The sequence below is a fragment of the Procambarus clarkii genome, chromosome 1 (assembly GCF_040958095.1).
Source record: "Procambarus clarkii isolate CNS0578487 chromosome 1, FALCON_Pclarkii_2.0, whole genome shotgun sequence".
Classification (NCBI taxonomy): Eukaryota; Metazoa; Arthropoda; class Malacostraca; order Decapoda; family Cambaridae; genus Procambarus; species Procambarus clarkii.
In genome coordinates this window covers 12167782-12180167 of record NC_091150.1, presented here as the reverse complement: position 1 = coordinate 12180167, position 12386 = coordinate 12167782, and the positions used below count along the sequence as shown (strand labels likewise).

The window sequence follows — 12386 nt, the reverse complement described above, 5'->3', positions numbered from 1 at the left end:
TAAAGGTGTTTTGTATTTAATATACATAGAGATACATGAGTCACAGACAAGATTTTGAGATGCTCCATTCTGTCGGGCTGAAAGTCACACCTCTAGAATGTTAATGACCAAATGACCAAGGTCAGGTCGTGTGAAGATGACCTTGTTTATGCTAAGCTCATAATTGCAGGCGGCTAGCCTGAGGTGTCCTTCAAACAAGCCGCTAGTTAAGATGTGGTCTGATAGATGGCCTGGGGCTATCTACTTGTGTGTGGGGGGTGGCGGGGGGGATTTGCTACTAGATTCCAAAAAATAAATAAATACCCAGGAAACTGAGCTTTCGGGAGCAATAGGAGAGCAGGGCAGAAGACAGCAGCCGAGATAGGCTGTCGGCCGGACAGGGGTGACTCTGCCTGTCAACTTGAGACCATCCCCTCCCCTTCTCTATTCAACTTCCTAGAACCGAGGCAGTCCTTGGTGAGTTGAACATTAAGGTGACTTAGTCGTGTTCAAAGTGTTGTGTTGATTATCTTGGGGGCAGACATCTGTAATGGTTCTCAAAGTTTTGTGTAATGACTCACGTTGTTTAGTAATCCTGACAGAGTGAACCTTCAGTTCGAGTGCTTGAATGATGCTACTTATCATTGCCAAAATATATGTTGGTTAACTTAATTGTTTACATTGTCATTAATTTGGTTGCCAAGAACTTTGCGAGTTGAAGCAACACTGCCTCTGAGCTTACTTTTTACATATCCATACCTGGTTAGAGTTGGTACACGAAACAAGATTATGATACAGATGAAGCATACTAATAATGACCTTTTGATAACATCTTTGAGAATTTTCTGATACAGACTAGTTCCATTCCTTGTCTTGTATGTACAAGTACCTTTGTCCTCTCGGGTACCTGGCAGTCGGGAAATTCAGTTGCGATCAGTTGATTTAATTTGGCATTGTTGGAGACCCATGACTGGAGAGGCATATTGGCTCCCATTAATTCTCGATTGACCTCATGGTATATGTTCAACAGTTTACTCTCACTGCTGGTTGTTCCTTGAAAATTATCCACATGCAAGTTTTTACTAATTTCTGTTTTGTTTGGGCTATTGGACTTCTTCAAGTGCGTATGTAAGGTAGCTTGAAGCAGAAACGGTGAGGAAGTGGCCCTAAACAAAACAGATGCAAACCTGTAAGTGATTAATTCACTGTTTGGATCGTTAGGATCCTTGATCCATAGGAACTTTGTGTAGTTCCGGTCTTCTTCTTAGAGACCTACGCTAAGGAAAGCCTTGCTGATGTTGACCGTATATCCGTAAGTCCCAATACGGAACTTTAACAACATGTCGTATAGCCTTTGTCTCAGGCTAGGGCCAGTTTGAAGGCAGTCATTTAACAAAACACTACTCTGCCTCGTCTTAGAGCTGCAAGTAAATACTATCCGCAGTGGGGTAGTAGCAGAAATTTTCAGTACAGGGTGGTGTGGCAGGTAGTGCCCTTCCTTTGGGTTATCATTAGTGACAACTTCGATAAATTTATCGAGTTCCTTCTGTAATATTTCTTGATACAACTTCAAGTTCTCAGGCTGTCTTTGTAACCGCAACACCTGTGATCTTAATTGGTTATGTGCCATAAAATGATTGACGTGTAGCTGAGGGTGATTCAGCTTCCATGGTAACCTGACCAAGTATTGATTATCTCTGTAGATAACTGAGTCCAGGTATTGTTTGTGAGTCCAGTCGTCATCTGGGCTAGGTTGTTAAGGGACAATGCCAAGAGTTGCCAGGTCCCATAGTTTATGTAATGGGGGATCAAGCTCATCCTCGGACATGTCTCTGAATTGCAGTGGAGACTGTTCTCCTAGTCACGCAACCATTACTGGGTTGGCAAGTTGGCGGTCTACAGGTGCGGGTTGTTTCAGCCGTAATACTGGGCCTGTTAGCAAATAGCCACCTGCAGATGGTAACAAGCTCATTCCTTGTTTTCCTTCCTTTCCTTTGATAAACTTATGGTAGACATCTAATCCCATAAGGATTCCAATATTGGAAAGGTTGTCTGACGTGATTTTATCAGCCAAATGGATTCCCTTTTCTTTCAGGAATTTGGCTGTTGTCCCTAGACCATATACATACAGGTCTGTTGGGAATCTATCTACTACAAGAGCTTGTATCGTTCGGACATAACCTCCTAAACGTACTTTAGGTCGTACTACCTTGAGGACTCGGGCTCCTGTGTTAGTCAGGAATCCTGCTATGTCAATTCGTGTCTCTTTTACAGGTGTGAGTTTCAGGGCATCTACCAACTCCTTTGAGATAAAAGTCATTTGGGATCCTTGGTCAAATAATCCACATACGGTGGCTTTGGACTCTCCATTTTTAATGATCAATTGAGCAGTGAGTAGAGCTGATTTATGATCAGACCTTGTTGAGAAGACACTTATGCCAAGTAACACAGTACAAAGCTGTACTGATGTGGTAGTTCCTTCCTCCTTCTGTGGTTTGGCAGACTTTGTACTTGAGTCCCCACAAAGTGCTGTATGGTGTTGACCCTTATGGCACCTATTACAGGTGCGTATTTGAGTTGTACAGCTGTCGGGATTATGTGCCCTTATAAACTTGGTACATTTACGTAACTCCTTGAGTCGTTTTATACGTGTAGCACGATCGGGGTAAACTTTGCAAAAGTATATGACATGTGGTTGTTCACAGAACACACATGGTTTCCAGACGTTAACAGCATCTTGGGGAGTCACCGATTTGGGTGACGCATTAACTGTAGGTTTGGAGGGACCAACTGCATATGTGCCTACACTGCTTTGCTTCCACTTTGGGGAGGGGGAAGTTGTTTTAGATTTGTTTGGAATACAGTTTGTACTCTGTTGTCTACTATTAGTGGTAGACAAAGGTTTAGATGTCGCTTTTCCATCTGGGTTATCTCTTTGTCTTTCTATGATGGAACGCAAACCTTCGCTTATCTCCTTTACACTCAGAGAAGATTTGTTATATAAGACAAACAACTTATCCAGTACGTCACTGGGTAATTTGCGTTTCATATGGACTTGGATTATCCAGTCGGATTCGTCCAAGTTGACCTTGTTCTTAAGTGCTTTGAGCAAGGACTCAAGCTCCAATCTAAAGGATTGGAGTGAGTCAGCTGTACTATTTGGAGGGTTAATATCCAACAGCTTCTGGGTTAGAAGTCTGATAGTCCTTTCTGGCTTAGCATAATTATCCTTAAGAAGCTGTAGGGCATTGTCTTAACCGTCATCAGTGAATGTCAGATCACATACCAACTGTAACGCTTCATTCTTTAAGACACCCTGTAAATATGTAAATTTTGTCGTCTTTGCTGGCATTAACAATAGAATCCACAGAATCAACAAATTTGTTCCAGAAGTTGTCCCAACTTTCGTCCTTTGTACCAGAGAAAATTGAGAGACTGAGTGATGGAAATTTGACTTCTGGTTGTGTCTGGTTTTGGGAAGCTGTGGCTGCAATATTTGTATTGGCCTTATGTGTGGTTATTAAATCGTCAAAGTGTTGTAACTTTGCATGCATTTCATCTTTGTAATCTGCATTTTCTTGTATTACATCATCCATTGCCTCTTCATTGATATTAGGGGTTGCGAGGATATCCTGTTATTTCAGGATTTTTTTGAGCACATGTTGGTATTTGGTCTGTGCAACCTTATAATAGCCTTCCAGTTCTTCATAATTAACTGGAGTTTGATTACTTAAATCCTCACAATGTTTGATCTGTCGGGTTAAGAGGCCCTTCATGCCAGTGAGGGTCGCTTTTACATTTTTGGCAGTAGACATCATGGCAGTATTTGCTAGCCTTGTTGGACTGTTTCTGGTACTTGAATTAGTAGAGCCACTAGTTTCCGAAATAGAGCTGCTTATCTTAAAAAAAACCTACTATATAATCATACACACTATAATTTGAATGGTAAGCCTGCATCAGTGCTGGAATTTCCTCAAGTTAACCCTTCTTTATCACTCTTGGTTGGTACAGAGACACAGATTAACACTCAAAGGTGAAATGATTATAGTTAAATTATTACTATAGTTAAGGTAATATTATGTAGACAACACAACTCGGGTTGTCATGAATACTGCATAAAAGTATGTGCTTGCTAGGTTGTAATATACGTTCAACTCTAGACAAGTGTAAAATGCTTAGCCTTACACCAGGTTAGCACAATAAATTAGACTAGGTTGCTGTACAACACCAGCCTAAAATGTCCTACCCTTGTACAAGAATTAGTTGTAAACAAAATTAGTCTGTTTTCCATCTTATTGAGGTCTGTGATTTTCTTATCAAGGATCTCCTCAATGGCGTTAGACCCTAGGGGGGTTCCAAGGAGGGTGCTGTTCTTGGCACTAATGACATGGGCTTCAGGCAAGGCAGACCTTATTTTAGCTACGATGTCTGGGTTGGAGGAGACAACTTCACACTTGGAAGGGTTCAGGAAGAAACCCAGGGTTACTTCTTGCTCCCTTATTTTCCTGATATCTTCCAAGAGGTAGTCTATGGTGCCAGCTATAGTGCCATCATCCAAAAACCAGACATTGAACTCAATAGACAAAGCTTTCAGTGATTTCATTTAAGATTAAGCAGAAAAGAAGGGGAGTGTCATGGGGTCGTGTGTTGTGACGGTGTCCCACCCCTATATTTCTTTCTTCCCAGCTTAGAAGAGTCATATCTCCATAGCCTAAGTATTCTCTGATGTTCAGGGATTATTTTTATATGTGGGAAAGCGTGGAGCGTGATTAAGCTGGCTGTAAAATGGCCATCTAAGTTTGATAATGCAAGGGGCTTACGCCTTTTGGAGGCACAAGACAGTGCCGAGCCATCATGTTTCCCGCCAAGACGTCGTGACGCTTCCCGGCACCTGATTGCCCAGGTGAGGTCACATGCTGGAAGTGACCAATGATGAGAGCCCTCGGGCCGTGTGACGTCACTTTTGGAGGGTTCTCGTGGCGGCTGGCGCCTGGGCGGGAAGAGTATGTCACAAACCGTCAAAGAGGGTGGATGCCCTTGGTTGAGCTCCGGATCTAGAGAGCCCTTACCAGTAGATTTAGGCTTCGCTTCGATTCTACAGACAGTGTGAGAAGCCATCCAACTTCCGTGGAGTGCTCAGAAGCAGGGACGGGCCGGATTAGAGAGCCAAGAGCTCTATCAAGAGTCTGCAGCAGAGGGAACGTTGGGCTGGTGACGTCTGGGACGCCCAGGGGACCAGTATTCCACATCAAGGGAAAAGCTACAGCCGGGCCAAATCTATTGGCAGTGAGGGGAGGGAAAGCTGTGCTGGACTGCGAGGTGTCGGCAGTGCCAGGAAGAGTGGAGGACGATGACGGAGGTACCTGTCTCCAGTACCCCGGACAAGAGGAGGATTAAGGAAGTACCTGTTGTGAGTGAGAGCACGGCGAAGACACGTTACCACGAGGACGACGGAGGAACCTGGGTGTGTGGGAACTGTTCCTTAGGAGACCAGAAGCCAGGACCAGGAACCTCAACATCCCTCAACAGAGGACGAGTCAGCTTCGTGGTTGGAGTGAAATAAGCTAGATAATTGTCCCTCCCTTTATCCCTTTTGATCTAGGTGAACTAGAATATTTTATATGTTGTGAACATTTCTACTCATCATTTTATTGTCTAAGTGACAGAATATTAGCACTTTGGCATGCCCCGCGCGCCACTCCTCAACTGTGCGATTTGGGTCCCAGCGTTTCACGGGAGCGCACGTTAATTCTGAATAGTGTATACTCTCTTCAACTTTGTCACCTTAATTCTCATCCTACGAGATTACATTTGGTATCATTGTGTTCGCAATAGCATTCTTGTTACGAACCCGGATCCAGCGTCCGAGCCTGGAGCAGTGACAACCACGCCATCTGTGGGTCAGCTCCCGGAACCCCTGCCAAACGGACGACGACACCTGGTGAGGACAGCGTGTACTGGCCTCGAGGACCAGTTTCCAGTCTGGTTCAGCGCTCAACACCGCCGCTCCTGACCTCTGGTGAGGTGGTGCTCCGACGACAGCGCCATCTATGGACTGGATACGTCAGGTGTTTGTGTCCGAGCCCGTAAGTGAGGTGTATTAGTGTCCCGGTTATTGATGACGTGTCTGCTTACAGAGCCGACCTGGGACCACTGTGATGGAAGTGGAGGGAGTCTACCCGAGGCAGCCAGTCTCCATACCTTGAACCTTGCTGCAGCTGTTGTGCCGTCGTCCCCCCGGAAGAACACTGTGGTGTGTTAGCCTGCCAGTGGAGTGGCAGTAAAAGGATTTACCCGGGACCGACTGTTGGAGACGATCATCCACTGGGGTATTGAGGACAGGAGGGTGATTTGTGATATCACACGAGACTCCTGTCTAGGGCGTACCCCTTATATCGTTCGTGGAGTGGCCGTACCAGCCTTGGTGGCTCAGTACCTGCCAGCAGACCAGCTGGACGTGTGGTTGACGGCCTCCACGACGGTGCCCCCAGTGGACCCGTGTTTTGGCTGACCTGTGGCCCGGGTAGGCTCGGCATTCTCAGAGGACACGTCGTGAGGCCACGAAGAAAGCACCGCTGACTCAGCACCTAGCTTCTGGCTCAAGAGTCTTCAGAAGGAGACTAATTTGTGGATTAATCCCCTTGTATAGTGTTAATACCCCCCCCCCCTTGTGTAACCGTTTTATATATTATTTATTGGTGATGGACATTATATTATATTAAGTTTTTGCCTTTATTTCCCTTCCCCTTTTAGTTACTTGCGTCACGGATCGCATCCCTTGAAAGCCACTGCTGGCTTGGGGTCGGATATACCTTCCTCAGACAACATCAGAGTGAGAACCCCGTTGCGTCCCGAGAGGGCCGTAACAATTCTCTACAGCACTAAATGCATATAAACTCCAAAAGCCCGGCTAATTACCCGCAGCAAACAAAGAAAGTGCGAACGAGTTACCCAGGAGCGCGCAAAAGCGATAAAATGTGTTCATTCTTTTCACTCTGGTCACCTCAATGTTCGTCCTAGGTCTTTCACTTTGGTATCAATGGGTTCGCAATAGAAGTCTCTAGAGGAACATTAGCATATAAAATAAAAATCCTGGTCACGCTCCACCCGCCGACGAGTTGAAGATGGGCCACGTGTTAACCGCGAGTGAGCGCCCAGACGCCTTCCAGCTACACTCCCAATTCCTGCCCACAAATGTTTCGTATTTAGTATTTTAGTATATGTAGTATTATAGTTTAGTATTTTTTGTGTAGTAGTTGTACATCACATAAGCATTGTAGATAGCCATTTGCACAAAATAGATGGTCATTTTCTTCATCCATTTGTGAGTTTTCCTTATGAAGTGATAATATTTGATCATTTGGTCAAAGTGATCAACACCTTTCTTGTTTGTATTGTAGTCACAGATTGCATTCGGCTTGTTGACACTTACCAAACAGTCCCCCAAAAATCGGATAAAAACCTGATTTTTGGTAATTATTTTAGTGGATGACGCAATCTTGCGTCATCCCCGAGATTACCAACAGTAAACGGATGACGCAATGCTGCGTCATGCCCGGGTGAAAGAGTTAGGCTAGGAGCCAAGAGCTCATTTAGGCATGAGTTGGTGTGTGTATTAAGGCGTTAAGCATTATTAATGCAAAGCATTAAGGCGGTGATGTTAGTGATTTTGGAAGTGGTAGCTGGTGTGCAAAGAGCCAGCAACGAACTCTGAAATGCCCAGCTGATCGCATTGCTGGAGGCGTAGGAAAGTCACAACGTTTCTGACAGCTGGAGCTGTCAGCTGATCGTGCTGCCAGAGGCACGAGGTGTTCCCCCGCGCTCGAGGAGTAGACCAAGTCAGCTGACCATTTTGCCAAAGACGAGTCATTGAGAAGTGTTGCCAACAGCGAACGATATCCGCCTTTTGACATTTCTTTATACAATTTATATGTGTATATATGCTTTTGCTTCAGTAAAGTTTTAAACTAACTGATGAGTTTGCGTGAGCCTCCATTCTCTAGATATATATATATATATATATATATATATATATATATATATATATATATATATATATATATATATATATATATATATATATATATATATATATTGTCGGGGTTCACCATAAGAGGGTGAGCAACAGATACAAGATATCCTCTCAACGGTCGCACTATTACCGATAACCGTTACTCACCGTAGCCCTGCGGGTCTTCACTCCATCCTTGTGGCGCCACTGAAGGCCAGGAGAGTACCCCAGTCGATCCCCAACCGGCCTTAGTAGTTAGAGATGAGTGGAGACACAGTTTGCTCTTTCAACTGTGTGCCCGCCCCGACAAGAGCTCGACTACTATCTGAAAGGTTGCCAACTGGTGTTTCCTGTGTCCAGTAACACGACAGTGGTATTGTGGAATTGTGGTAACAGTGGCAAGAGCACACTAAATAAATCTGATATCAGGCAGGTATGTATCTCTATCACTCTCACCTTTTCAGTGGATAGGTAGCAGCAAGAATTATGGAGGGGTAATACAAACGAGAAAGAATTTTGTATTTTACTTAAAACTCAAGATATCATATTCATGTCAACAGGCAAGCAATTACAATGCCGAAGTCGCTCTCTCTTCATAAATAATTTGGGGCACACCTATATGGCAATACACTCCCCCCTCGCGTCAAATGTCAAAATCAGCTGAGCGACTCTCACCTCGCGAATGTTCGTTTATTTGTTTGTCTGGCATGAGGCGCCGGTTTCTTTAAATTCTCAAGAATCACTGTATTGACACACAACACGATTACTGCTATAATGGCAATAGAACGCAATTGAATCACTGCATTGGTCTTGAGCTCACTATTTCCTTCCAATGGCAATTAACACAGTAGCTCACAGTAAGGCATTGAACACCGTAATTTCACGGTAATGATAATAAATGTAATCAGACACTGCACTGTCCTTCAACACCGGAATTCACTTAAATGGCAATGACATAGAAAACTATACACATGAAAGTTATTCAACACACAAGCATATATATATGGATCAATTCATCAAATCAATAAGAGTATGATAAATACTGGGCACACAGCCTAACACCAATAACTGGTTCACTTTATATATATATATATTCTCTGGCATAAGTTATACCAAAAATGTCACATGAAAGAATTCATCAACTAACATAGCAAACTCTTCAATAATAATACGGGTGCATTCACACACCACAAAATATATCCTGTGAGAGCTTTCTACAGCCTCACTTCTCACAACTGTGTCCTACTGTGACATTGATGAGCCTTGCTCACGACATACAAAATACTCTGGCTAAGTAATATAGCTGACTAAAGGGGAATTGGGAGGGAAACTGAAACACCTACTTCCACCTCGCTGTGCGGACTAGCCCTCTGGTGAGAGTTGAATTGTAGCTCCTGGTCCCGGCTCTCGCCTCGGTGTAGGGAACGTCCCCACACACACAATAATGCGTATTCCAGGAACTCAACCAACGTCCCAAAACAAACGCATCGTCTCTGTGCCTTTCCACTGCAGGTCCGTGCTCCTCCACGACTTCTTGTAGGGTTGGAGTCGGTCTCCTGGCCGTCGACTTCCTTCTCAACTACGGCTGCCCGCCTTCGTCTCGGCTGCAGTCGTACTGATTCTCAATTAGTTTTCCTCTTCCCACTGGTTCCCGGTGACTCGGTCCAGCCAATACGTCGTCACAAAAACGGGTGATCTGTCTCAGACGTCACATAAGTCACTGCACAGGCCTCGTTTCTTCTTGCACAGTACCTGTCCCCAGGAGCACTTGTTGCTCAATATTCCGTCAATTCCCTCTCTGGCTCAACACATGAATGAAGGAAGACTTCACAGGGTACTTGAAGTCTGCAGGGTACTTGCAGACTTCGGGTGACGCGTAAGATTCCTGGGAAGCGTGAAATTACTGTCAAACTGACAGGACCATCGTTCACACATCCAACCTAGTTGACGTATTGGTCAAACTGGTTCTCTCACCGTGGAATGGCCCAGCCACTACGCCTTCTCCTAACCGGGTGAGCTCCCACAGATGTCACTGTCACTGTGGACATACGTCACTGCACAGACCACTTCTTGCAACGCACTTGTCCCGGAGCATTTGTTGCTCAATATTCCGTCAATTCCTTTTTCTGGTCCAACACATGAACGAAGGAAGACCTCACAGAGTGCGTGCAGACTACAGGAGACGCGTACATCCACTGGAGCTTGGGTAAACTGTCACACTGACAGAATGCCCGGTCGCACGTCCTGCCTCCCTGACGTGCCGTGTTCGACTGGTTGCGCGATCTCTGGACCCTCCTGCTCTCGTGACGTCATACCCGCCAGGGGCGGTTTTCATTGGCTCCTTGTGCCACGTCACTGTCAGTGACCTATCTGGTGTCACTGACGTCACACAGTTTTGGCGGGAGAACGGAGGAGCAGGCACCATATTGGTGTCCTAAAGGGCCTAAACAACAGGCCAAAACTTCTTTTTTTTTTGCGAATTTCTCGCAAATGCGTGGATACTCCACGCTCCCCCACATATCAAATTGTAGCCCTTAACGTGGAGAACGCTCGGGAAAAGTGGATATGACTCTTACAGCTGGCGTGGGAGAAATATAAGGGGGGGGGGGGAACACCATCACATACCCCTCCCATTAAAATAAGAGTCATATAGTGTGAGTGTACTGGGGACCAGGTATCCGCAACCACGTGGTCCTTTCCTCTGATGAGCTTACTTTCCAGTCAGTACTCCAGCCGCCAATGCGAGACACTCCTGTATCTATCGACCGTTCCCACGGTCACTCCTGGCTCCCATTGCTTTCCTAGCATGGACCGAGAACTCCATACCTCATGTCCGTTCACCAGCTGGAATAGTGAGAACCCTAACGATTCTACCACTGCGTTACGTATGGCAAACAATGCAGGGTACATTGCCTCATCCCACTCATCTTCCTGCTCAGTGCAGAACACTCTCAGAATTGCCTTCAATGTGGAGTGGAATCTTTCGATCGCCCCTTGCGATTGCGGTCGGTAGGGCGACGACCGAATCCGTGTCACTCCCCAACTTGTCACTGTCTGTCTGAACCACTTAGACTGGAATATACTTCCACAGTCCGTCTGAATTTCTCTGGGCATTCCCACCCAAGAGAAAAATCGTTGTAGCTGCCCGGCTACTCCTCTCGACGTCAAACGCCGCATCGGGACAGCTTCCGGAAATCTTGTAGATGCACACATGATTGTCATCAGGTAGGTGTTCCCTCGTTTCGTCCGCGGCAACGGTCCCACTCCGTCGATTAACAGACGCTCGAATGCAGGTCCAAAAGCGGGAACAGGGACTAACGGGGCCTTTGGTATCGCGGGTTAACTCTTCCCTGCCCTCTGGCAAGGTAGGCAAGTCTTGCAGTAACGCCTCACGTCGGCGTCCATACCAGGCCAGTAGAAATTATCCCTGATCTTACTCAACGTCTTGGTCACCCCCAGGTGACCCGCAGAGTCCACAGAGTGCGGCAGATCCAACACTGCCGCTCTGCACTGGGCTGGCAACAGCACCTGGTCCCTTGTATCTAGAGACTCTTCTCCGGCCTCCATCCTTACAGGTCTCCACTGTCTCATCAGCATTCCGTCCTGTATATAAAAGTGAGTGGCCCTCTCAGGACCAACACGTCCTCCTTTGACCTCATGAATCAATTCGGGGAACTCTATCTGCTGCAGCTCTCCAAGACGAGTGCGGTCCACTCCGAGAGAACTGGCGAGGGTCACCTGTAACTCGCCATCTGGGCTGCCTTCGCCCTCCACTCGTTCTCCGGGTCCCACGAAGTGGTGATCGATTCCCAGGCTGACGAGCGTCTCCTCAGCCCCACCAGGTTCACTCCCTCCGTGTCCGTCGCACCGCCTTGGGACCACAGCGCACACAGGGAACGCCACAGCGGCAACTACCTTCTCGTCCCCACAGGCGTCTAACACTCCGCCTTTCTCCTTGTAGTGCTCCATGTACTCTTCGCCTTTCACGAGGTTAGGGAGAACACACCCTCCACATGCGTCATTTCCTAGGATGACTTGTTCCTCCGTCTTGGGCATCGATGCACAGACCCCTACCACTAGGGTCTGGCAGCCATAATCAGAATCTAGAGTCACCTGGTGTAGGGGCATCCTCACTGGGCCTCCCACAGTGGTCACAACTGCCACCCCCACACTGGCACTCTCGTAACCCTCGGGGAACAGGGTCTTACTTACCAGGGTAAAGTCGGCCCCTGTGTCTCTTAAAATCTTCACAGGAATGGGGTCTGCGTACCCGATCCTTACGGTCCCCACACACACGAATGGGTGAACTCTTTTCTCCCCACTCAGTACGGGTTCATCCCGCACTCCCTCGGCCATCTGGTCCTTTACTCTCACGAAAGCAACGTTCCCCCGCTGC

General features: G+C 46.5%; 1 protein-coding gene across 1 annotated transcript; it reads right to left on the bottom strand.

Annotated features, from left to right (window-relative positions):
• Positions 1-1840: 1840 nt before the first annotated feature.
• Positions 1841-11557, bottom strand: LOC138359093 (uncharacterized). The gene is made up of 3 exons (XM_069317818.1): positions 11428-11557; positions 4226-4566; positions 1841-3217 (listed from the first exon to the last, which is right to left on the bottom strand). Exons 1-3 carry the CDS (start codon positions 11555-11557, stop codon positions 1841-1843), a joined length of 1848 nt encoding a protein of 615 aa, XP_069173919.1.
• Positions 11558-12386: the final 829 nt, after the last annotated feature.